Source organism: Trematosphaeria pertusa, assembly GCF_010094035.1.
Source record: "Trematosphaeria pertusa strain CBS 122368 unplaced genomic scaffold BU26scaffold_1, whole genome shotgun sequence".
Lineage (NCBI taxonomy): Eukaryota > Fungi > Ascomycota > Dothideomycetes > Pleosporales > Trematosphaeriaceae > Trematosphaeria > Trematosphaeria pertusa.
The window spans coordinates 3,110,241-3,134,023 of record NW_022987212.1 but is presented as its reverse complement, the minus strand read 5'-3'; the positions used below and the strand labels follow the sequence as shown (position 1 = coordinate 3,134,023).

Sequence of the window (23,783 nt, the reverse complement as noted above, 5' to 3'; positions counted from 1 at the left end):
GCGAGGAAGGTGTGGCGAGTGCGGGGGTTGGGGAAAGACTCATCAACTATACCTCTAGTAGTCTGTTCGACTCAGCTCGAGAGTCAGTGTGGCTCTGCGATGCCGCTATGAATTATTTATTCGTCTGCTGTGCTCCATGCTCAAGTTATACTACCGTGCGCACGCACAATTGCGTCAGTACTCATCCATCAGAGTCCGTGGCTGGCTCCCTATCTCCGTCGTCCTCTCCCTGGAAGATGACTTGCACACCCAAGTCCTGCAATCGCAGCCTCAGAAGTTGCACTCTCTCCGCATTCCTCCTGAACTCCTCATAGGAAGTCCCTGCCCGCTCGAGTGCACGCAAGAGCTCGTCTTCGGTCAGATCACCTTCGATGTTCATTTGCTCCCCCAGGTCGATGGTTGAGAAGTACTGCCGCAATCGCTCAAGTTCGGCAAGAAGTTGGGCTTGATTGCCGCCGACGTTTTGCGCGCCATGTCCTCCTGCAGAGATGCTGTAGGAATTGATGTTATCGTCGGGCGGTAGCGGGTCCGATGTAGAAGTGTATTTCGCCTTGATGCGTGGATCGAGGAGGCTTAAGAGGGAGCGATCGTCTGAAAGGATAACATGGCGAGCAAGATCCACCTCGTTGATATCCGCAAGCCAGTATGGGGTCTCAGGCCCGTCGATTGGCTCCTCAAATGAGTAGCAAACTTCGACTAGAAGCGACGTCGCTTCTGTTGTATTCCAGAGATCCTTGGCGCGTGGTACGTACAGCTGACATAGCAGCTCTTGATGATCTCCTAGAGGCTCTTTCCCCCATATTGACTTCGGTATGGGCGAAATTTCCAACTCTTTGCAGATACGGGCAGCAATCCAAGGGTATTCCTTTATGGCCAATCGAAGTGATTTCCTGGCCTCCTCAGGCTTCTTGAGGCGGGCGTGAGCGAGTGCCACTGAGTAGGCGAGATTAGGCGGAATTTTCCAGGCACGCTGCAAATGATCCGACGCCGCTATGTCAACCAAAGCCTGAGGTTCTCGGCCTCGTAGTGCCAGTTGATCGATCAATAGCCGTATGCAGTACGGGTCGTCCTCCGGAGCCATGCTGAGCAATAGCTTGGCCCATTCGAAAGCGGTGCGCCATGTTGCGCGGATTTCGAGCGTAGCAATGTAACGCCAGACTGCCAGCCAAAACTCGCGGTTTTCCGGGCGCCGAAAGTCAAGACGGGCTTTGCCTTGGGAAAGATTGCTCGCAAAGGTCGAGTGCACTGCTCTACCGAAAGAGAATAGCGCCCGCTCCAATAGCTCGCCAGCGGTTGCATTGTCTCGTTGCTGCTTGGCGATCTCCGAAACTTGAAGTAGTGTGGAGATGTGATATGCTTCAGACTGTGTTAGCGTTTGAGTGTAACACGATGCGGAATTGAGACGTACGGTTGAAGTGGAGGAGATGGATCATTCGCTCCGGATCCATAGACGCGACGCATGTCTCGAACTGCCTCTGAACGGACTGATAGGTCATATTGTGTATGAACCGGTACTCAACGGAGCCATCGGACCGCCTCTCCACCACCTCCATACCCAGGCCGCCTGACGTTGCGCGTGGCCATTCTTCTTTTCCTTGTATGAAGATGTTCCGGCGCAGTCCCAGGGAAGCGAGATTACGTCCTGGCGCATTTCGGCCTGCAACTGCTGCAGCAATACCACCTTGCTGGCCGTGCCGCTGTCTCGCTCGTGGCTCATCGTCATCGCCGCTCTGGACTGCGGCACGGCCGAAGAGTTTACGCATCTCGTTCGCAGCATGCAGATGCTGCGTATCCACGGCTAGGACAGAGTACAGTTGCTGCATCTCTCCGCTGATAATCGAGGTTAGCTGGGCAGATCTATCGCCAGATTTTGCATTTGCGCTGAGATTGAGTGCAAGCAGCGCCTGGTCAATCTCATCAAGACCCGACAAGTCATTGGATCGAGCAGCCGTTTTCTCCAGCTCTGGAGTTTTCCCTTTGCCCTTGCCCTTCTTTTTCTTCTTTTTGCTCTTCTTGGAGAGCTTGGGTGCTTGAGGCAGGTCGGCGTCTGCTTTTCGAGCTTCATCCGGAGCCTCGTCCGCGGCGTCTGGGGGCTCATCTTCGTCGTCACCGTCTGCATCTCCAAGCAAGGCGAATAAACTAGGCTTCGGTGTCGTGGGATGCGCTATTGTCGCTTCTTCTTCTTCTTCTTCTTCTTCTTCCTCTGACGCCTCTTCCTTGTCGTGCTCTATCCTTTGGGCCGCTTTTTCCAAGCGTTGCCGCTCTTCCAGCTCTTTCTGAGCACGCCGCAGGGCCCGTGAAGACATTCTGTAGCGCAGGGTGAGTGTTGTGGTTGTGGCGTGGCGCTGCGTGCGGCTCTGCGGCGAACGGTGGGATGAAATACAGGCTAGCCGTGATTGGGTCACTGGGTGAACGCACGGATCATCGGGGCGATCGGCAGCACGCGAATCGGTGCCTTACGCAGCGATTTCACTCCAAGCTCTCCCTCCCCCAACTTCCGCTATCCCAGATCGCATTGCCAGCCAGGCTATCGCAAATGCGTCGGGTGGCCGTTCAAGCCTTTCGATCCGCCCGTCGCCCGTGCCTGCGCAAGGTCCCTCGCAGCCGTGCCATCGCCTTCTTCCCCAGCAATGGGCTAGGGCAACGATACCTCTCGCGCCAGCGTGCCTCGTCAACCCTCCTGACCTCGTCCATGCAACTGCGGACCTTTACCGGTGCCCTGGTCGCTGCCGCCGTCGCCTCGGGCGCCTTCTACGCCTACCGGGGCACCCAGCCTGTCAGCAGCGCGACTACCGCAGAGCAGCTCAGAAGCGCGAGCAGTGACGCCGGAGAGCCGACGCGGAGAGCGCTGGTCGTTGATCAAGGCTCGCTATATACCGGCACAATCCCCGGAACCGGCCCGCTGTCCAAGGAGACGGACGACTACGGTAGGAAGGTGCTGGAGATGCTCACCCCGGAGCAGGCGACCGAGAAGCTGAGGAAGAACGAGGAGTCATGGATCGTCGGCCGAGGACAGGGCGTGGTGCGATACGATGTGGTTCAGATTCCAAGCAATGATCCCATCGAAGATGACCACGCCGAGAAGATCATCGAGGTGCCGCAGAACCTGGCAGCTACGGAGAAGGGCGCTACCTCGAGCGACTGGATGTTCTGGGGTGTGTTTGACGGCCATAGGTGTGTGTAATGTTCACCTATGATGTGACAATGCTGATGTTTGGCAGCGGCTGGGTCACATCCGCCAAGCTTCGCCAGACGCTGATATCGTTTGTCGCACGCGAGCTCAACACTACCTACAAGTCGGCGCTCGAAGACCCTTCGCTGCGCTTCCCGACCCCTGAATCTATTGACAAGGCCATCAAAGCTGGGTTCCTAAAGCTTGATAATGAGATTGTGCATGAGTCGGTCAAACAGGTGAAGAAGGCCCAGTCTAAGGGTGTGGCTGCTGAGCTCCTCGCTCCCGCTCTCGCTGGGTCTTGTGCTCTGCTCTCGTTCTACGACAGCAGCTCAAAGCTGCTCAGGGTTGCGTGCACAGGCGACTCGCGCGCCGTGCTGGGACGACGGGGACCAAATGGAAAATGGACAGCGACCCCACTCTCCGAAGACCAAACGGGAGGCACTGTCAGTGAGGCTGAACGGCTACGCAAAGAGCATCCTGGGGAACCCAATGTCGTCCGAAACGGCCGCATTCTTGGAGGCCTTGAACCCTCGCGTGCCTTCGGCGATGCCTACTATAAGTGGTCGCTGCAAACGAACGAGGAGCTAAAGAAATTCTACTTCTCACGAACGCCCTCGCACCTGCTTAAGACGCCTCCTTACGTTACTGCGGAGCCAGTCGTCACTACGACTAAGGTGGAGCCTGAGAAGGGCGACTTCGTTGTGATGGCCACGGATGGCCTCTGGGAAATGCTTACTAACGAAGAAGTGGTCGGTCTAGTCGGGCAATGGCTCGATACGCAGGGTGGTGCGAACGGGCAAAACGCGCAGACGCAATCTTGGTTGAAGAGCTGGTTCTCCACTCAGAAGACATTGCCCGTCGAACAGAAAGGTTCTTCCGATAGCACAGGTCAACGTGCGCCCATCCGCCAACAACAGTGGGGCTTGAACGCCCTCAACGAGCGTTTCGTAGTCGAGGACAAGAACGCAGCAACACATCTCGTGCGCAATGCGCTGGGTGGAAACGACAAGGACCAATTATCCGCTCTCCTCACCCTCCCGAGTCCGTTCTCTAGGAGATATAGGTATGTTCATCCAACTGTTTTTGTGCATCCAAGCTAACAACTCGCAGGGACGACTTGACTGTAGAAGTCATCTTCTTCGGCGACGGACCCGTGACTGGAAATGTCACGCTAAACAAAGAGGCTAGCGCTCCCGGTCCTGAGGTCAAGGCCAAGCTATAAGCGTCGCGACAGATGATCGATACCCCGGTTCGACCCTTGCGGACCAGCATGCATCTGCGTTCAACATGGCGTTTCGGTTTGCTCCTCGCTGCTCTCGATCCAGCGGCGTCAAGGTATGGACATAGTAAGCGGGAAGACTTTTGGACATGTAGGACTATCTCGATTTAGAAGCGCATGTATTTTCTATATCCAATCATCTGTTCAAACGTATTAACCTGGCTACCCAAGCTCACTAAAAGAGAAATGTACTCACCTTTCTCTACGTATCGTGTTACCCAAGAAGAACCGTTTTCCCACCGGCTCGCGATATCCCTGTTCTTTACATATCCCAATATCTGCTCATACCCAGGCTCTATTTCAATCTCTCTTTAGTGGTTTTCGACCAATCACATCATCCGGCCGTCTAATTTCCCTCAAAACCGTTGCATGCCTTCCCTTTTGCTCATAACCTCTATATGCACCCCGGGTTTCGGCAAGCACAATTTCTCCGTACAATAACACTATATGATATCTGCCGACCGTTCCTCGGTACCTCGCTCGCCCTTCCCTTGCCTTCCGTTCTGATGCACTTTTTCGATATGCTCTCCCTAGCAGTATTTGCGCTCGGAATAGCGCAGCATATGCTACTTGCTGCAGCCCTACCACCGCATCCCCGTCAAGCCTCGGCACCGGCTCAGTATACAGCCAACCCTTCCATAGGCGGCGGCTCCGGCTCCTACAAGGATAGCGACCACTTTCGCGTCTATGGCGCTCCTTCGAACACCGCCGATGCGACGCTCAAGATGTTGGAAGCCGCCCATCAGTGCTTCGTGGCCGAACAAGGATGGCGGACACCTGGATTGAGCTACAAGTCCGGCGGTGTGGGTAAGGAGGTGGGGCCGTGGTACAAGATGAATGTTTATCAGGTGGGTTGCCGGCAGTGTTGAATAAGCGGTTGGGTTTGAAAGTTTAGAGTTGAGGGACCTTTGGCTGATAGAATTGATCAGGTAGCCGATGGTTCGATGCCGGGTGCTGCGGCGCAGACATGGACAGATGCAAACGCTGGACTGGCGTTCTTGAAGGTTGTGGATAAATACTTAACGACGCCGGGCGTTACGGTACATGAATTCGGACATGCGATGCATTACAGCGAGAAGAACTGGATTGACCAGACGAGGTACCCATCTCTCACCTGCGTCCATGACACATACTAACACAATTGACAGGACAGGCGCATGGTGGGAGACCATAGCGAACTTCATTGCCGACCTCTATATCGCAACACCTCTCTGCACCAACGCAAAGTCGTCCGTCGGCCTCTCCACCACGCAAGGCGACTCGCTGATCGAGCTAAAGAAAGTAATCGGCGACTCCTTCCAGGTCATCGTCGACGGGACCTCGGGCTCCGGAAACTACTACCAAGCGTGGCCTTTCCTGTCCTACATTACCAACAACCCGGACGCCTACACCGGCCTGGGCAAAACTGTGCTGCTGGATATGATTAGGAAGTACAAACTCAACAGTAACGAGACGCCGCTGCATAGCCTGGAGAGATTGCTGAGCGGAGTCACGGTTCAAAAGGTGGTCGGACGATATTGGGCCCGCATGGCGTATGTGGATATCGGGCATGTGAAAGCCCAAGCTATGTTCAACTCCCAGCGCAAATCGCTCAACTACGCAAACGTGGATTCCAACAGCAACGGCAAATATACAGTCAAATCGGCTCGCGCGCCGCGGTACATGGGCGCCAACATCATCCCGCTTAAGGCCTCGGCGTCGACTGTCAGCGTCGCCATCACGGTGAGTGGGGGAGGACAGTACACCGGGACATTGGTGGTTAAGGGGAGTAGCGGGACGACGAGATATGTGGATGTGGTGAATGGGAGTGCAAGCGTGACGCTGGCGAGTGGGGAGGAGTGTAGTCTGGTGGTTGCGAATACGCCGGCGTTGGTGCAGTATGATGCGTTCAGTATTCCGGCGGATTTGAACAAGGGGTTGAGTTATTCAGTGCAGATTACAGGTGCTACTGTCTAGGGTGAAGAGTCCTGAGAAGGGGAGGGCTGCGTGTACACCGCTACTTCTAGCATCTGTCGATTTGAGTCAGCTAGGTCCCTTGCAAGACGCACTTTATGAGCCTTCAGGAGGCATACACTTTTGCGCTGCATCCTGGGTTCTCCTAAAGGGGCCATCGATCGCAAATTGCAGATGCAACGGTCGCTCATTGGCCGGACTGCTGTGAATTTTCTACGTTGAACCAATGACAGCCCTGGAATATTTTATCATCGGGGAATTAGGCCGGAGCAAATCACTAGAGGCCGCGTGGGCCGTGCGCCAACTGAATCCCTGCCGCAGTCGCTGACCGCTCTGACGTCTTGTTTATGAGCCTGCTTTTATGCCCGCACCGCCGCTTCAGCTGGGGCTCATTCCTTCTGCACGTGAACCTTTTCACTCGCTTCTACCAACTTTCGAAGCAATTGCAGCCATGAGCGGCGTGCGTGCTCATATCGCCAACCGGTTGCGCAGTTCGTCCCAGTCCCAGAACCTCTCCGCCGTCCCACCTAGACCCGAGTCTCAGGATTACTCCCCCGAACTTGCCCGCCACGCCGCGAGCATACTGTTCCAATCGCCCATTCCTTCCAAGGACAACCGACCGGTATACATTCTAAATGCGGCTGCGCTTCCAGACTCGCATGAGGAGAACTTCGATCAGCTCCTGCCGTACGTGCTTGCCCGACTCCCTGAGGAAGATGACCTGGTGAAGGGGTTTGAGTATGAGGTCGTCTTCTTCGCCGGCGATTCTGATGGCTCTGCAACATCGAAGAAACACAGACCTGGCTGGGGCTGGTTTCTGCAGGCATACCATGTCCTCTCAAGGGCCATGCGCAAGAGACTGCAAAAGCTGTATATTGTTCACGAGAAGGCCTGGGTCAGGATTCTCACCGAGATCTTCTCCACCATAGTCAGCCCGAAGTTTAGGAGGAAGATTATTCATGGTATGTGTCAAATCACCTGGTCAGTCAAACTCATCCATTGACTTGTCATAGCATCAACCCTGACCAACCTCGCCTTACACATTCCCATCGAAGACCTGCTCATCCCTCCGTCCACGTACCTCCACGACCGACGCATATCCGACGACATATTCGCGCCGTATGCGAGCGGGCGCCGAGCATTCTGTGCCCACCAGCCCTTCCCAACGAGCAGCAACGGCAAACCACGCTTTCCGCGCATTCTGCGTGAGACAACTGCCTTCCTCCTTATGGAGCAGAACATAAAGGCTGAGGGGCTCTTCCGAGTGCCTCCGCACTCAAGACTGCGAGATGTGCTCAAGGAAGCATATGACCGGGGTCAGAAGTACATCGTCTGGAAGGACAACGGAGCGACTCTGCCACTGCCTCCATACCCACGCGCCGAGCATCAGAACGAGATCATTGCAGAGCTTGATCCAAAGGATGCCTACAGTGTCTTCATGGCTGCTGCGCTCATAAAGGCATGGTACGCCGATCTGCGCCAGCCTATATTCCCCCAGTCCTCATATCGCGACTTGAAGCGCTTGTACGGCAATCCAGACGACGTCCCTGACCTCAACCGACTCGCCGAGCTGTTCTCTCCGTCTTCTGAATGGTCCTTCCTCCCAGCCGTGTCACGCGAAATTCTCGTTAGGCACCTACTCCCCCTCCTCTCGGCAGTTGCGGCTCGACAGGAGCAAAACAAAATGAACGCTGAGAATCTGGCTGTCTGCATTGCACCGGCTCTGCTATGCGGCCCAGATCAGCTCGAAGACGCTAAAATGTCGTCTATCATAAGAAGGGTTTTTATGGAGGCCATCGATCTATGGTCTCAGGGGCTGAGGGAGGCCTGTGGGCAGACTGAAGATGCATTCACCAAGGAGCTGAAGCTTCCACAGAATGAGTCTGACTGGGAAGATCCACTAGAAGGAAGAAGAAGGACTGAGGAAAGGAAGTCCTGGGACGAGAACCAGAGCACTGGCATCATTCTCCAGGACAACGAAAGCCTGCCAATTTCGGAGAAGACCGCGGGACAGCCGCCCCCTTTACCTCCTCGTGCTGGAGCGTCATCGGGTCGCCCTTCTCCAGATTCCATCACCCAACGCAAAGCAGTACCACCTCTCCAGGCACCTCCACGTTACTCCACCATTGTTACGGATAGTCCTATCGATGATACAGAATCTCCTATAACCTACGCGGCGACGGTAGATGGGTTTGCGCCGCGTGGAGGAGACCGAAGTCTTCCTGACCGGACGGCGGCTACTCATTCAGCGAATGAGAAGAAGTCTGGTACGATTTTTGGCGATTCTTTTGCTCCTCCTCCAATCATTCTTCCGAAAGGGAAAGCCCTGACAGCAGAGCAGATTGACAATGCTGAACATGCCGTCGCCGACGCACAGGCGCGGAAGGCGTCGGGGCAAAAGGAGGCTGAGATAGCACAAGCGCCAAAAGTCCCGGAATCCAGGGGCTTCGCTTTGCCGGGGCTTGCAGATCTTCACGTTCAGAAACCCGGGAGCGGACCATCAGTGAGGCGGAAAGCAGTCCCCTCAGCTACGTATAGTATGGAGGAAACTGTGTCCCCAGAGAGCGTTTCTTCAATCACCTCATCTACTCTTGCGGCTCCAGTACCCGTTAACGAGTTTCGTCGGCCTAGTCTGCCCGCCTCAGCGAACCGTGGCCCTAACATCACGTCTCTTGCGCGTCCCGTCTACCCAGCTACAAATCCCGTAGCCAATCGGCCACCTTCTAAGTCAACGTCTCTTCCAGTTCCTGGGCCTAAGCCGCGGACGCCGTCACCATCCCTGTTACAGCGGATGCCGTCTTTTGACACGTCGAAGAAGGAGGCAAGCTTAGCTCCACTTGCTCCTGGTAGACTCGATCTAAGAAAGCAGTCTGTTGATGATCTGCGGAGGCTATATGAGGAGAGGGCGGGGACCGCACAAGCTTTGGTTGAGGCGAATAGGAGGGCGTAGGGGTGCTTTCGGTGCGATGATGTTGGATTGGATACCCATATACCTAAGATACATAGCTTCTAATGACCGAGGGGGAATGCATCTATGAATTTGTGTGCACCTCAGAATATGAGCCTCCGGCCCCGCATTGAACGTTAACCGCCCTGGCACGTGCTCTTCGAATGACGTGGGGCCGCTTTCAGCGCTATGCTCCGCGGCGCGCCGAAGTCGGGCCTGTCGATCTCACAAGCTCCGATGTCACCCCAGTCCGACCGACTTTCACGAATAAATTTACCGAACCAGCTGATGACTCTCTGATATGAACACGTAGGAACACCACCGTAGCCATGTCGACTTTTGGAACGCATTTTAGGGTAACGACGTACGTTTTGCTTAAAGCAATATGACATAAAGCAATTGACTGACTTTCTCACTAGGTACGGCGAGTCCCACTGCCTGTCGGTAGGATGCATAGTCGACGGCTGCCCGCCGGGCATGGCCCTCACAGACGCGGATATCCAGCCTCAGATGACGCGGCGACGACCAGGACAATCTGCGATTACGACGCCGCGAGATGAGAAGGATAGAGTGGAAATCCAGTCCGGGACGGAGTTTGGCATCACGCTGGGCACGCCCATTGGTATGCGCGTCATGAACGAGAACCAGCGGAAGCAGGACTATGGCAACCAGACGATGGACATGTACCCCCGGCCGAGCCATGCGGATTGGACGTACCTGGAGAAGTATGGGGTCAAGGCGAGTTCGGGGGGTGGGAGGAGTAGTGCGCGGGAGACAATAGGTGCGCACACTCTTGCTCCAGGCTGGGCGTCTATTCAACCGTCTGGTGTACTAATGAGGCCATAGGACGAGTCGCTGCGGGCGCAATAGCAGAAAAATACCTCCGCGAAGCCTACGGCGTCGAAATCGTCGCCTTCGTCACCTCCATCGGCAACGAATTCCTCTTCCCCCCCTCACCCGCCCACCCCACCTGCGCTACGAACCCTGAGTACCTCAAGCTCATCGAGACCATCGACCGCAAGACCGTCGACGCGTTCCTCCCCGCGAGGTGTCCCAACGACGAGTGCAGCAAGCGCATGGTGAAACTGGTGGCGGACTACAGGGACAGGCAGGACAGCATAGGCGGCACGGTGACGTGCGTGGTGAGGAATTGCCCGTCAGGGCTGGGCGAGCCGTGCTTTGACAAGCTGGAGGCTACGCTCGCGCACGCGATGCTGAGTATCCCGGCGACGAAGGGGTTTGAGATAGGGTCCGGGTTTGGAGGGTGTCAGGTCCCGGGGTCTGTTCACAATGATCCCTTCATCAAAGCGCCGGCCATCCCGCCTGGCGCGATCGATCACCCGGCAGTGCCCCGCCCGCGCCTGACGACCAAGACGAACAACTCCGGCGGTATTCAGGGCGGTATTTCGAATGGCGCGCCGATCTACTTTACCGTCGCTTTCAAGCCGCCGGCGACGATTGGCCAGGCGCAAAATACGGCGACCTACGATGAGGAGACTGGTGTGCTGGAGGCGAAGGGGAGGCATGATCCATGTGTGGTGCCGAGAGCGGTTCCTATAGTGGAGAGCATGGCGGCGCTCGTGATTATGGATGCGGTGTTGGCGCAGCAGGCGCGGACGGCGGCGAGGAGTTTGCTGCCGCCATTGAAGGGGGTTGTGCCGGTGCTGGGTGGGAGCAAAGAGGCGGATGGGGCGTGAATGCGGAACAAAGTCAATTTTAGGTCGTAATGGACTGAAAAGTCGAACGAGTGCTCCCTCTACGCTTCAGCTGCCTCGCATTCGTGTCTCTCTCTGTGCATCCGATCAGTTGGCACCCAGGTATCCTCAGTATCCCCTTACACAGTACAAGGCGGCAGTGGGGCGGTGGCGGCCAGGGGAAGGCGGGATTTAGATTCCCAAGAGTTTTGTGCAGGCATTGTTCTCTTCTAGACTACAATACTTGGTAGCGAAAAGAACTTTCTGATGAGTCCTGGTACCGGCAGTTCCTGCAGGGCAGAAGTCCAGAAGCGAAGACCTTCGTGCCTGCATCCGATGAACACAGAATGCTCGGTCCGAGACCATCACCCGGACTAGACCCTGGAGCACGCCATGTGTAGGCTTTTCTACCAATGATGTTATTTCGCTATTTTACCCGGTGGGGGTTCTTTTTCTAAGCTTGCAGATTTTCTACCTGTTGAGCATCAGTCTTTGTCTTACTTCTACCATACTACTGTTATTGCCGGTTTCTTTGAGCTCGGGTAGAACTCGGCCGGCACTTCACCGGGCTAGTCCGGCGTTGTTTGTGTCTTTCTGGCGCTTATCTCCGTGGCATTGCATTCATCAGTGGGCAAGATGGACGACGCGTGCCACGACATCCGTGTCAAGAGAGGAAGAGACGCCAATGCAGGAGGCGATCAAGTGGTATGAAGAGACAGATGCTCTCAACGCGTCCAGACCCTTATGCCACGACCATTGCGGCCGTGGAGTCGTCAGGCGGCCTCGCCACCACGGGCGCCAGTGCGACGGTATGGGAATCCGCACTTTGCGATGTATTTTTAAGCAACGCCATGGCGAGTCGCTGCAGGACGGGCGACGGAAGGGCTCGCCTCAGGCGCCGCGGCGAATCACGTCCAGCACCTCGCAGCGATTGCCATGCGCAGGGGCCGCTGGCGAGAGAGATCTCCTCGGCATCCCGGGCTCGTCTCGTCGTCCCAAGGACCGTGTGGCAGGCGCGTTTGGACCGCACGTATCGGTGACGTGCAGACGAATTCCTGCGGTGGCTAATGCCGCCTGCTATTCCTTTCACTCGCTGCGCACATTATGTGGTGACGAGCGCGCTTCCCCCTTCCCTCCGCGCAGCTGCGACACCATGGCCCGCGGCGCACCTCCACCGTCCTCCAAGCCCGCCGACGACGACCGATCCGGGGCCGCGGGGGAGCCCAAGCAGAGCAAGCGGCGCTGCGTGCAGTCGGCCTGCGTGCCCTGCAGGAAGCGCAAATCCAAGGTAGGCCATCCAGGTCGTGGTGTGGTGCGGTGTGATTGCTGATTGCTGACTGCCGCCTGCTGTAGTGCGATGGCGGGACCCCCGTGTGCGCGACATGCACCGCCGTCTACAAGAGCGACTGCTACTACGACCCCGAGAGCGAGGGCCGCCGCGCGAAGACCACCGCCGCGGGCACGAAGCGCGACAGCTCGGCCGTGGCGAGCCGCGCCAGCAACGACAACGCCGAGTTCCTCATCTCGTCCATCCGCAGCCTGCCCGAGACCGAGGTCTACGACCTGATCCAGCACATCCGCAGAGATGCGCGCCTGGACATCGCCGCCCTGGCCGAGTCGTGGCGGAAGACGGTGACGCTGCCCCCGAGCACGCCCGTCGAGCCGCAGTCGCTGGAGAGCGACCTCTCCATGCTGCTGGGCAAGCCGGCCATGACGCAGTCGGGCGAGAGCAGGTACTTTGGCCACACCAGCGGCATGTCGCTGGTGCCCGAGGACGAGAACTACACGCGGACGGGCGTGCGCCCGCCGAGTGCTGAGCGCAAAACCTCCACGTGGACCAACATTACGCAGGATATCGGCTTCGTGGAACGCCTCCTGGACCTGTACTTCCACTGGTCGCACACCTTCTACGTCGTCTTCTCCCGCGAGTGCTTCTACAAGGACTTCCACAACGGCCGCGAGAAGTACTGCAGTCCGCTGCTGGTCAATGCCATTCTCGCCTATGCCTGCCACTTCACCGACGACCCAGCCGGGAGGACCGATGCATCCAATTTCCGCACCGCCGGAGACGCCTTCTTCGAGGAGGCGCGCCGGCTGTTGTACGAGGACGAGAGCCCTTCGCTCACCACCACGCAGGCCCTGTGCGTCATGGCTATGCGCGAGCCGTCCGCGGGGAGAGACAGCTCTGGCTTCATGTACATGGGTCGGTGCATGCGCATGGCCATTGAGTTGGGGCTGCATCTGAATTCGCCGCCTGCTCTGCAGTTGACCCCGTCAGAGGTCGAAGTGCGCAAGGTCACCTTCTGGGGCTGCTTTACTGTTGACACGTGGGTCACCTGCCAGCAATCCATGCTCCGCTTCGCTGACTTCTCCAGGGTATGGTCTATTTGCGTCGGGCGCATATCTCAGCTCCCGCGCGCAGCCATCACCTTGGACAAGCCTATCCTAGAAGAGCATCCTGAAGCCTATTCAGGTGCCTCCCAGGTGCCTCCTGGCGCTGTGACTAGCCACATCTTTCTGCAGGAATTCAGCACGCTTTCGGAGCTCATCAACGACAACAACTTCATGTTCTTCGCGCCCAAGGAACGCTTCACTAGGAGCCGCCTCCTCGATGTTCACAACAAGTATAAGAGCTGGTACAAGGACCTACCGCAGAAGCTGAAGTTGCAAGGCGTGCGAGAGCCGCAGCCTCATATCCTCTGCCTCCAGTATGTCTAAACAGCTTTTTCTCACAACCAAAGCGTAGGCGCTAACCGCTTACAGTATGCTGTACTTCACCGCAGTGGTTCATCTCTTCCGTCCTCTGCTTAAAGTCGACCTGGTCGACTCCGATATCCGCCCGCGCGACATCTGCGTCGATGCCGCCAACAAAGTGTCCGAACTTCTTCGTCTCTACCGCCAACAATACAAAATGCGCGCCTGTCAGCTGGTCCTCACGCACATTCTGCTCTCAGTCGGTATAGTGCATCTCGTCTACTCTAAGGATTCGCCGACTTCATATCGCAATTTGGTGGAAGGATGTAAAGCCTTGGAGGATCTTAGCGTCTGCCACTACTTCGGAGCCCGAGGTTTTAAGATTATCCACGCACTAGCAAAGACATGGAACTTGCCTTGGCCAGAGGAACTAAAGAACAGCAAGCTAGTGCCCAAAGACAGCCCGCGAGGTGTTTTGAGCCCGCCAGCTGAATCTTTCCTCGCGGCGCGACCCACGTCGAGTATCTCAAGCCGAATGGGCGCTGGAGCCGGCATTGTGTATATGAGTCCGCATGCGCCGGCAGCACAACCCGCGCGGAGAGAAAGCTTAAGCATGTTTGCGCGCCCCGAGCGTGCAGCGAGCGTGCAAGGTCTTGCTTCACGCACGCCCCCAGCTCAAGCCCCGGGGATTGTCCCGAGCCAGCGGCAGCACCGAGGATCAGGACCCAGTATCGTTCCGTCATATTCACCCTCAGCAAGCTCTACGCCTCAAATGGTTTCCACGACGCACGCCAGTCCTGCAAGCAGCTCGGCAGAAACCCTCTTCTGGGCGCCCGTCCCCGGTATGGGCATGCCGATCCTCCCGCGGAACTATCAGGAGAGCCCTATGGACCTCGAGAACATGTTAGCCAATGTAGACGAGTGGGATCGGTTCTCAAAAGACGGATTCAAGATGTCCGAGACGTGGACGCAGGATCCCGTCACTACGGTGAACGGAATGTCCGCGGATGGTTTCGCGCAAAGAGGGGTCGCAAGCCACGTGTATTCTACCAACGGAGATACCAGTCCGTATACTACCGGAGGCGAGATGAATCAGCAAGGAGGTCCACATGCCAGCGAGCAAACCTTCGATCCGCGGTGGTGGAACGGCAACGGCAACACAGGGCCGATGAGCTGACGACGCGAAAGTTCGACCGATCTCAAATCCCAGCCGCAGGAGACGGCCGGATTTGACCACAGCTCTTCGATAGGGGAATGGATTGGATGCTTCTCCTAACTCTCGGTATGGAACCTTTTAAGAGACGGGTTACGAGCGTTCCCGCCTGCTGTAAGGGAGGTGAAAAAAGAGATGGAGCTTGTTGTATGGAGAGATGGTGTATGTGCGATGACGAGGGCGTGGTCGTGCATGGCGTTCACGCATTTGATGGCGCATGTTTCGGAACGGGAAGGGATATACGGAGGAAAAGTTTATTCGTTTCAGCAACTGCATGTTCGGCCTCGTGCAGGAAATGGTATACGATAGTGTTGTATTTGTAGGGAGGGGACATGTGCTAGGGTGAATAGGGGTAGCAGTATCTGAGAGCAAGTGAATACAAAACTCTTAAAGAAGAAGCGAAATCGGCTTTCAATCGTCTCGCGACGCAGCGATGTGCCTTGAACACGAGTCAGCGGGACTAGCTGGGAAAGGGTTTCCGCGGTTGCTGCACGAATGGATGGGTGGATGGGTGAGTCTTAATCTTGGTACCTAGATTTGTTGGTGGTGGTGTCCACCATGTTCTAACAGAAAGATGCAGGTGTTGCCGAATCACTGACGGGCTTCCCAACGGAACTTGGTTCAGCGGTGAGTAATAATAAAGTCAGTGAGTCAAACACTTAGCGCAACCGCGGTCACCCTAACAAAGCATCCTCCTTCCACAAAGCGAGTCCCCTCTGATATAAAATCCCCGTTTCCCTCTCCCATCAAACGACACTTCCTAACACCAGTTTGCCCCCGACACCACAAACAACTTCACCAACAAACAAAGTCGACCAACAAACACAGTCGACCAACAAACACAGTCGACCAACAAACACAGTCGACCAACAAACACAGTCGACCAACAAACACAGTCGACCAACTAACTCTCCGCCAACTCTACCCTCCCAACAACCCACCTCCAAAATGCGCATCCGCACCATCCCCTACGCCGAAGTCGCCGCCGACGCCGCCGCCATCCAAGCCTCACAAGACACCCCGCACCCCTCCACCCGCTCCCAACGCTTCTGCACCGCGCAGCACCTGCTCGCAGACATCCTACCCAGCGTCCCCGAGTCCGCGACATTCACGCACGAAACCCCGCCCTGGACGCCGTACGCATACACGCTCTGGCAGCCGCTGATCGCGCGCAGCCAGCGCCTGCGCGCCGCAGACAGCGCGGTCGCCCAGATCCCGAGCTTCTTGTGCGACGACCTGCTGCGCTGCCACGCCGCGTGGGTGGCTATGGACCGCGTGCGGCAGACGCTCGTCGACGAGGTGGTCGAGGCGTGGACGGCGACGCGGGCGGGGAGGGAGGTGGCGCGGCTGTTCGACGGCGAGCGCAAGTGGTTTGTTAGGCTGGATCAGATGTCGCCCAAGGACTCGCCGCTCGGGGGCAAGCTGCCCTGCACGACGCTCGAGGAGGTTGTCATGCGGCTGGGGAGCAGTATGCGCGTGTACGGGTGCTTGCTGCGGGAGCGCGAGGATGCGCTGCGCGAAGGGCGCGAGATGCGGATTCCGATTGTGTGTAATCGCTGGGACGAGGGGATGGATGCCGCGCGCGAGTTTCGCGTCTTTGTGCCGCCGCCCGGGGCGCGGATGTCGTTGGGAAGGACGGTTGAGGGCCTTGCAACGGCGGAGCAGATGCAGATGAGTGCAATCAGCCAGTATAGGTGGTCGCTGCCGTTTGTGAATCCGTGTCCGGAGCTGGGTCTGGAGGGAGCGGCGGAGCTGGTGCGTGCCGGGGCGGCGAAGGTGCTCGAGGAGATTGTGGACTTTGCGGAGAAGGAGGTGCAGGAGGAGGTTCGCGATATGCTGCGAAGGTATGGCTTCAGCTTTGACGTTATTGTGAAGGAGGGAGGGGTGGTGCAGGTTGTGGAGATTAATCCGTTTGGTGCGCTGAGCGGATGCGGGGCGTGTTTGTTTAATTGGGCGAGGGATGGGAGGGTGTTGTATGGGTTGGATGGTGGGGAGGTGGAGTTTGCGGTTACGCTTGAGGAGGCGGAGGGGCGGGAGTGAGATGTGAGATGTGAGCGTTAGCAGTTCGTTAGCGAAGAAGATAGTGTTCGAAAAGGAGATAGGAAACCCTTTTTGGCCAATATCACTTTACCGTTTCATACCGCATCTCTTCCTTTCGAAATCTAGATCCTCGTCTTCTGGATGCTCGAGAATCTGACCCTCCCATCGTCGATCTCAAGGACGTGGACCGGAACCTTCATACGCATCGGCTCTTCGCCTGGCAAATTCATCGGGGCGGAGAATCCTGCTACATGCGAGACGCCCCCGTTGCAGGATGGACATTTCCAGTTCTTCCTCGCGAGAATTGAGTCTGGCTCGCCTTCTTCCTCGAGCTTGCGGATGCAGACGTTGCAGAATGGGTGGTCGCAAGGTCGGATGCTGCGGGTAAGTCAGCCAGAGAGCTTCTGTTGTAGAGAGATAAAATAGTGCGCACATGCAATCGCAGAGCCTTCTCTCACACTGCCTGCACATTCTCGGTTTGAGAGGGTCGAAGTCCTCCTCAGTACTCAGACCCATCAGCTCGTCCATCTGACTGACGCTCTTCACATTATCGAAGTCGCCGCCTTCGAGCCTCTGGTCGACTTTCTCCTCCACGACGTAGAACTCGCCGCCCATCTCCGCGTAGGTTTCGACGTCCATGGGCGGCGGAATCGGCACGACATGCGTGACTTTCTCACAGCTGACGGGGTCCAGCATGTGCACATGGATGATGCGGGCGGCAGCGTGGTTCCAGATGTTTGCGGGATAGGGATCTTTGTATATGTCTTGAACTGGGTCCGGTATAAGCATGGTTTTATGGTGTTGTGGAAGAAGAAGAATCAGCACTTACTCAGTTTGCCCCCGGCAGCTAGACCCATGGTTGTGATGTCTTTGACCTTTACGTCCTCGAGTTGGTCCTCGTCAATCTCAGAAGCTGCTTCCACACTGTCGCCGGCGTGCACATCGCCATCGTTGAATGGATATTCGAGAGATTCCAGAGGACGGTCTTCGTCTGCCTGCTGTCCCACGGATCTTTTGCGTTCATTCGCAGCTGCCTTCTCGAACTCCCACTTCTTTTTTTCATCATCCGCCACCCTCATCTCTTTTACTACATCCACGGCACACTTCCCTTTTGGCACATCTTCGTCATCGCCCTTCCGATCCAATTTTGCGAATTTTGCGGCTACTACCATTTTTACTTTCTCTAGCTCACACTCTGTTGCTTGTACCAGGGGTTCGTTTTTGTCGGGTTCCCATATCTTCTTTTTGCTCGGTGAGTGGCCCTTGGTATCGCTTCCATGGTCTTTCTAAGTCGGTTTCAGCGTCATGCAGCCCTACACTGGCTTTATGAGTCTCACCTCCAAGACCAACTCGTTATCTTCACCGAACAGAGCGACTGTGGCCTGATCCAAATGAGGCTGTTCATAGGCGCAAAGGACATCACCAATCTGCAGTCCTAGCTCGGCAGGGTTTCTAAACTCGTCGATCCACGTTGTCCAATCCAAGCTGGCGCGCCCGTTTGGCTTGTTACTTTCGAGCACCCACCAACGAAGGCCCTTCACGAATTCAGGAGTGACTTCGATTTGCAAGCCGCCATACCTCTCTTCCGTTGTCTTCTGTCCTTCCACAGTGTATCCGGAGCCCACTGTTCCTATCAGCAGAGCTGTAATAAGTTTGACGACCTGACATACACGGCATGGCGATGAATTGCCGAACAACACCCCGGGCCACGCAGATGCCATCCAGCCATCGCTGTCCTGGGACGACGAGATAATCCTGTGCTGCGGTTTCGCCACTTGCTCCCTGGTCTTGATCCATGATGAGCCCGGATACTGCGTTGATGCGTCCGATGAAGACCCGAACCGCCCATCTTGAAATCTGGTTCACTTCGAAGTTGATCCACATAGCCTCACGCTGCCACATGCCAAGGAAAACCCCACCAACTTCCCGGATGCTCATCGGAAGATGGCCAGTATATGATTCCACATTGTATAATTCGAAAGTTCCAAGGGAACCGGGCAGTTGGTGAAGCTTGTTGTCATCTGGCATCCTCGGCGCGCGGTGAAAGGTTACCTCAATTCCACAGCCGTCTTTAAGGGACTGGCTTGGTCTTCTTGGATCGTCGGAATAGTTCTCGCCTATGCTGAAGTCGTTTTGTACCCCATGGTGAGCGTTCGCGTGTGCGATTAACATCTCATGGAGCCTGATCTGATTCTTCGTCGATGGCTGGTCGTCTGCAACGACAAGGACTTTGTCGCATGCATTCGGCATGTCCTTGGTGTCGGATTGCGTAAGGTCTTCTTGGCCTTCCTCGATTGAATAGGATTGCCAGCACTCTGCCAGATGGTCAGCCATACGGAGGGGTGGAGACACAGTGTGTGCCCGATCGGAGAGTTGAGTTGCGGGCGAAGGTAGCGAATCTGCCTGCCGAATGTCATTGCAATCTGCATCCCCTTCATTCTGACTCTCTCCTTCTCCGTTATCTTTCTTCCGTGACGTTGTAGTGACCATGGCGGAGACAGAGACGCTGTCGTGAGTGTCCATACCAACCAAAAAGAGTAAGAGTCGTAATCTGATCAAGTCGCCCTTGTCACAAGGGGAAAAGACGCTGATATATATCTGGTGACATCACCTGTCGAGGAAAAAAGCAACTGTGGCTGAGATTTATCCTCAGGCGACTTCAGCCCTCGTGTTTTTCGTATTGCATGGCCTGCCCTGTGGCAAGAGTCGTCGCGGCATATGTAGGGAGCCGTGAGATTCTAGTAAGGGTAAATCGAACAAGAACCATGTCTTTCGGATTCTCCATAGGTATGGAAGAGAAGCAGAGTTGGCACAACCTCGGGAGAACGCTGACCGTGTTGAGGCGATATCGTTCTGCTTAGTCAGCTAGCGTACAAGCTTTATTCGAATGTCACCAGCGGGAGGAAAGGAGCATCCCACGACCTAAAAGGGCTCAAGGATGAACTCTTCAGTCTTCGATGCGCATTCGATCATCTTCGAGCAGTGGCTCATGATATCCTGGCAGAACCAAATACCCGGCAAGATCTGGATCAGATTCTAACGTCGTGCGGCTCCACGCTTCAAGAACTTGATGACGTCACCAAAGGGTACCGAGAAGCGGTCATTGGAAATGAAGAAGATATCAGTCAGGGGAAGAAACCGGACAAAAAGCCGATCATTGGTGGTATGGTGAAGAAAGTTAAAGGAAACTGGATGAAGGTGCGATGGGACCTGGAGAAGCAGACACCCCAGCAATACCGCGAGAGGCTCCAATCACACACCACCGCCATCAACATAATAGTGAACTCCGTCATCTTGTGGGTCACTCCTCGATCTATGCTATCCACTGGTAACAATGTACCAGGTCGACCGTCAGTATGGCAGCGGCGGCCAGCAAAAGCAACCACGAGAAGACGCACAAGTTGCTTGAGCAGGGGCTAAAGCGCCCACAGCCGGATAAATCATCGAGACCAGCGGCAATTGCTTCAAACAGCCTGAGTGCTCAGCAAAATCCAACCATAGCTGCGTTGAGCATTGAGCATGCCCCGCTTAATTGTGCCCAAAAGACTATTTTCAGCCCGCATTCAGAACGCTGGCATACCGGTCGCTTAGATGGAAGAACATCAGATTCTGTGTCTGCTTACTTCGTAGACGCATCGTTGGAACGGACGCTGGGTCGCGGTAGGATAGAATTAACTCCGTCTGTGGTGGCCGTCAATATCGAGCGCCGTGTTTTAGGGATGCGCGAATTCGAAACCTTCACTCAGCGCAACACTCAGCGCCAGAGGAGGGCCGTAAGGCCTAAAAGGCCAGCTTTTCTCGCACTCCGGACGCCAACCATCCAGCAACTGCAAGACGGTCTGGCATACGTCTTCCACCCTCTGTCTGATGTTATCGGAGAGAATGTTGCAAGTCGGAGCGCGGCGCAAACCAACGAAGTCCTTCAGTGGATCGAAGGCTTTCGCCAATCTGTGGAAAGTACCGCATGGAATTTCGATCAAAGCAAGGGATTGATTGATTTGATGGTGGCACTCAACGGTGCGGTGGAGAAGAGTGACCCCAGAACAAGAGCCTCGTTCTACACCGGTGCTGATCAGGTGGGATTGATGGAGGTACTAGCGCAAGCACAAAGTAGTTCCAAGAGCGTGAGGATCATGAAAGAGATCGAAGAGTTTCAGGAGGTGAAAGAAGAATGGCTGGACCAACAAAACTAATTTCGCGGACTGCGGTCAGACAACACGCAAGACCACGCGGTGCTGGATAATCCAGGTCAACCAGCAGAAGTCTAACAGGGAAGCGCACCTCTTGCTCTATCTCACGTATGTCACTAATAGATTCGTAGTCATACCTCGAACACAAGACTAAATCAATAAAACTAGCGGAGTTTGATTCGTGCCGACACTTGCGTATCCGAAATCGGTAATTGCTTATCATTTTGTGCGTCAGCACGTGATAGACCGTTTGAGAGACCACGTATCGCTGCTGAAGTGTTCCAGCCAACCCTGTGCGTACACAAAATCGCCTCGATCTGTAGCGGCATATACTTCTCCATAACAGACCTCACACACCAAAGAGCCTCTATCCTTCAAACATCTGCCTCTCCCTCATCTTCAGGACCACCAAAACCGACTGTGTCTCTTCTACGGGTTATACCTGCACTATATTGATGCCAATATCAATTAATGTAGGAGCATACGTCTTACAACAGAGATAGGATAAGCGGAGTGCGCGGGGGTATACGAAGCGAGGCCTTCGAGTGGAATTCCAAATGACAAAGTCGACCGGTCTGACTCATCACATCGCGTCGGTGGACTACCCAATTCCAAATCTCGGCCCTCTTGGGAATTTAAAGATGTAATCATCTACTCCAGTTACGCTAGTGTAGTCCTCGGCCGACGCACGTAAGCGCTGACACCAGGCTCCTTGCGCCTCCAAAGCTTACACTTTTCGACTTGGCAAGACCGGAGGATCGGGCAATCGAACGAACTCTGGACTTTCGGCGCTAGAAATTGCGCGAAAAAGGTTTTTGTAAACTCTTTCCACTTCCATGTCTCTGTCGACGCCCAAGACAGGCAGTGCGCCTCTCGGGTCTTCCAGTTGGAGTGGATTTGGAATTCACCTTGGATCAAGAATACTTAAAGCTTCTCGAAATACCTAGAAGGCGCATTCATCTCACCCAGTTTCATCACATCCCATTGATATCTTCGTATCGGCGGCACATCCTTCATCATGCGACCTACAACCTACAACACCTTTCTTGTGGCTCTATTTCTTTCCCAATTTGCCTCTTCCATTCCTATCCAGCCTAGCCGCGGACCGGACCCAGGCTACGCTCATCCATCGAACGGAATCTGCGCAGATTATACCATTAAGGAGGAGATTACGACGACCAACCAAATTTGGGTGTATCCACCCCTGGCAAATGACTTCGATGTTGCGCAGGCTCTGGCCAATATCTCCAGCAAGGAGCCTTCAACCGGGTATCAGCCTCTGTCTGGGGTGGTAAATGTAACAAAGACGTATGAAATTGCTGGGACGTTCTGCACACCCAAAGAAAAGAAGGGTGGTAAAGAGACGATTGTTCTGGTCGCGACGCATGGAGTGGGATATGATCGCCGGTATGTATACTGCGTCGAACATTGCAAGAGGATGGCTAGCTCATACTTTCCAGATACTGGGCATCATCTTACATGCCTGAGCAGTACAACTTCGCTCAGTATGCGCTCGAGAGTGGATACTCGATCTTCTATTATGACCGTTTGGGTGTGGGGAAGTCGGAAAGGTATGCTCATCCCTTTTCTTCGCGACTTCATAGGCTTAACAACACACCCTAGGATCTCGGGTTACGACAACCAAGCGATCATCCAAGCAGCACTCCTCACCAAGATCACGGAGGCCATTCACAACGGAGCGTATACATCCGATATCAAAGCCTCAAAAGTCGCCCTTGTCGGTCACTCCTTCGGTTCTATCCTGTCCAGTGCTGTGACCAGCGACAGACCCGATTTAGTCGATGGTGAGGCTCCTTTCATCTCATTATCTCCAATGCATTGCATTCCTGTCTGTCATGCGCGTTTCAAACCTACTCACCAAATTGCAGCACTCGTACTGACGGGTTGGGCCTATCCAAACGACACCGACCCTGCTGCATTCGCTCCCGTCTTCACACCAACCGTGTTCGCTTCACGTCTTGTGTCTAATACATCCGGCTATGGCACCGGCTACCTCGACTTTGGCGACATATATGCCCACGTGCAAGCCTTTATGCATCAGCCGGGCTACGATATTGCCACCGCCAAATACGCGTATTCCATCTCACAGCCTTATGGCATCGCCGAGTTTCTCTCGGGCAGGGCGCTGAACCTGCAGGCGGCGGACTATAAGGGCAGCGTGCTGCTTGCCGCCGGGAAATATGACGTTTTGCTTTGTGGTGGTGACTGTGCGGATACGTTCGAGGGAGGTGTACAGGACATGGTCTATCCGAGTGCAAGCAAAATCGAGCCATATGTGCAGCCCGGAGCGGGACATGGTGGAAACTTCGGAACAACTGCGTTGGAGCTCTATAAAACCATTGTGGAGTTCTTGGACAGTGAGCTGTAGGTGGAAGAGAAGCGGAAGAGCTAAGATGTCGATGAGGATTTAATATATCGCATGTCGTTCCCAGTCGCCCCTTTAGGGCACATGTACGGTATGTTCTCCAAGCTCTATCAGAGACCGCCACTTGTCCAAACTTTCACCTAGTTCTTGTTGGTGAAGGTGAAGGCGGCACGTCAAGAAATTGTGTTCTATTTACTAAGCCACCGGTGAGG

The 23,783-nt window shown here is 55.3% G+C and overlaps 10 protein-coding genes across 10 annotated transcripts; 8 read left to right on the top strand and 2 right to left on the bottom strand.

The window, feature by feature from the left end:
• Positions 1-181: 181 nt before the first annotated feature.
• On the bottom strand, positions 182-2,306 carry BU26DRAFT_527024 (DUF654-domain-containing protein; the record flags this gene model as incomplete). The annotated part of the gene is made up of 2 exons (XM_033830741.1): positions 182-1,356; positions 1,409-2,306. The coding sequence occupies 2 exons, from the start codon at positions 2,304-2,306 to the stop codon at positions 182-184; spliced, it is 2,073 nt and encodes a 690-aa protein (XP_033691709.1).
• A 181-nt stretch (positions 2,307-2,487) lies between these two features.
• Positions 2,488-4,576, top strand: BU26DRAFT_27888 (phophatase 2C family protein-like protein). The gene is made up of 3 exons (XM_033821486.1): positions 2,488-3,174; positions 3,222-4,238; positions 4,286-4,576. Exons 1-3 carry the CDS (start codon positions 2,537-2,539, stop codon positions 4,395-4,397), a joined length of 1,767 nt encoding a protein of 588 aa, XP_033691708.1. The 5' UTR covers positions 2,488-2,536; the 3' UTR covers positions 4,398-4,576.
• Positions 4,577-5,017: 441 nt separating this feature from the next.
• Positions 5,018-6,410, top strand: BU26DRAFT_473157 (uncharacterized protein; the record flags this gene model as incomplete). The annotated part of the gene is made up of 3 exons (XM_033825458.1): positions 5,018-5,306; positions 5,388-5,553; positions 5,603-6,410. The coding sequence occupies 3 exons, from the start codon at positions 5,018-5,020 to the stop codon at positions 6,408-6,410; spliced, it is 1,263 nt and encodes a 420-aa protein (XP_033691707.1).
• Positions 6,411-6,858: 448 nt separating this feature from the next.
• On the top strand, positions 6,859-9,357 carry BU26DRAFT_412405 (uncharacterized protein; the record flags this gene model as incomplete). Its single annotated transcript, XM_033822967.1, has 2 exons — positions 6,859-7,369; positions 7,421-9,357. The coding sequence occupies 2 exons, from the start codon at positions 6,859-6,861 to the stop codon at positions 9,355-9,357; spliced, it is 2,448 nt and encodes an 815-aa protein (XP_033691706.1).
• A 259-nt stretch (positions 9,358-9,616) lies between these two features.
• Positions 9,617-11,326, top strand: BU26DRAFT_536754 (chorismate synthase-like protein). The gene is made up of 3 exons (XM_033831368.1): positions 9,617-9,718; positions 9,774-10,135; positions 10,201-11,326. Exons 1-3 carry the CDS (start codon positions 9,684-9,686, stop codon positions 11,049-11,051), a joined length of 1,248 nt encoding a protein of 415 aa, XP_033691705.1. The 5' UTR covers positions 9,617-9,683; the 3' UTR covers positions 11,052-11,326.
• Positions 11,327-12,201: 875 nt separating this feature from the next.
• Positions 12,202-14,919, top strand: BU26DRAFT_499333 (uncharacterized protein; the record flags this gene model as incomplete). Its single annotated transcript, XM_033826399.1, has 3 exons — positions 12,202-12,336; positions 12,402-13,756; positions 13,812-14,919. The coding sequence occupies 3 exons, from the start codon at positions 12,202-12,204 to the stop codon at positions 14,917-14,919; spliced, it is 2,598 nt and encodes an 865-aa protein (XP_033691704.1).
• A 981-nt stretch (positions 14,920-15,900) lies between these two features.
• BU26DRAFT_414240 (uncharacterized protein) lies at positions 15,901-16,995 on the top strand (the record flags this gene model as incomplete). The annotated part of the gene is made up of 2 exons (XM_033823060.1): positions 15,901-16,580; positions 16,800-16,995. Coding segments are annotated over 2 exons (876 nt in total), but the record flags the coding sequence as incomplete, so codon positions are not given.
• A 122-nt stretch (positions 16,996-17,117) lies between these two features.
• On the bottom strand, positions 17,118-19,485 carry BU26DRAFT_558141 (uncharacterized protein; the record flags this gene model as incomplete). The annotated part of the gene is made up of 5 exons (XM_033832532.1): positions 17,118-17,373; positions 17,429-17,765; positions 17,825-18,281; positions 18,333-18,619; positions 18,666-19,485. 5 exons carry the CDS (start codon positions 19,483-19,485, stop codon positions 17,118-17,120), a joined length of 2,157 nt encoding a protein of 718 aa, XP_033691702.1.
• A 275-nt stretch (positions 19,486-19,760) lies between these two features.
• BU26DRAFT_558140 (uncharacterized protein) lies at positions 19,761-21,188 on the top strand (the record flags this gene model as incomplete). The annotated part of the gene is made up of 3 exons (XM_033832531.1): positions 19,761-19,782; positions 19,838-20,291; positions 20,339-21,188. The coding sequence occupies 3 exons, from the start codon at positions 19,761-19,763 to the stop codon at positions 21,186-21,188; spliced, it is 1,326 nt and encodes a 441-aa protein (XP_033691701.1).
• Positions 21,189-22,203: 1,015 nt separating this feature from the next.
• On the top strand, positions 22,204-23,574 carry BU26DRAFT_558139 (alpha/beta-hydrolase; the record flags this gene model as incomplete). Its single annotated transcript, XM_033832530.1, has 4 exons — positions 22,204-22,592; positions 22,646-22,756; positions 22,809-22,990; positions 23,075-23,574. The coding sequence occupies 4 exons, from the start codon at positions 22,204-22,206 to the stop codon at positions 23,572-23,574; spliced, it is 1,182 nt and encodes a 393-aa protein (XP_033691700.1).
• Positions 23,575-23,783: the final 209 nt, after the last annotated feature.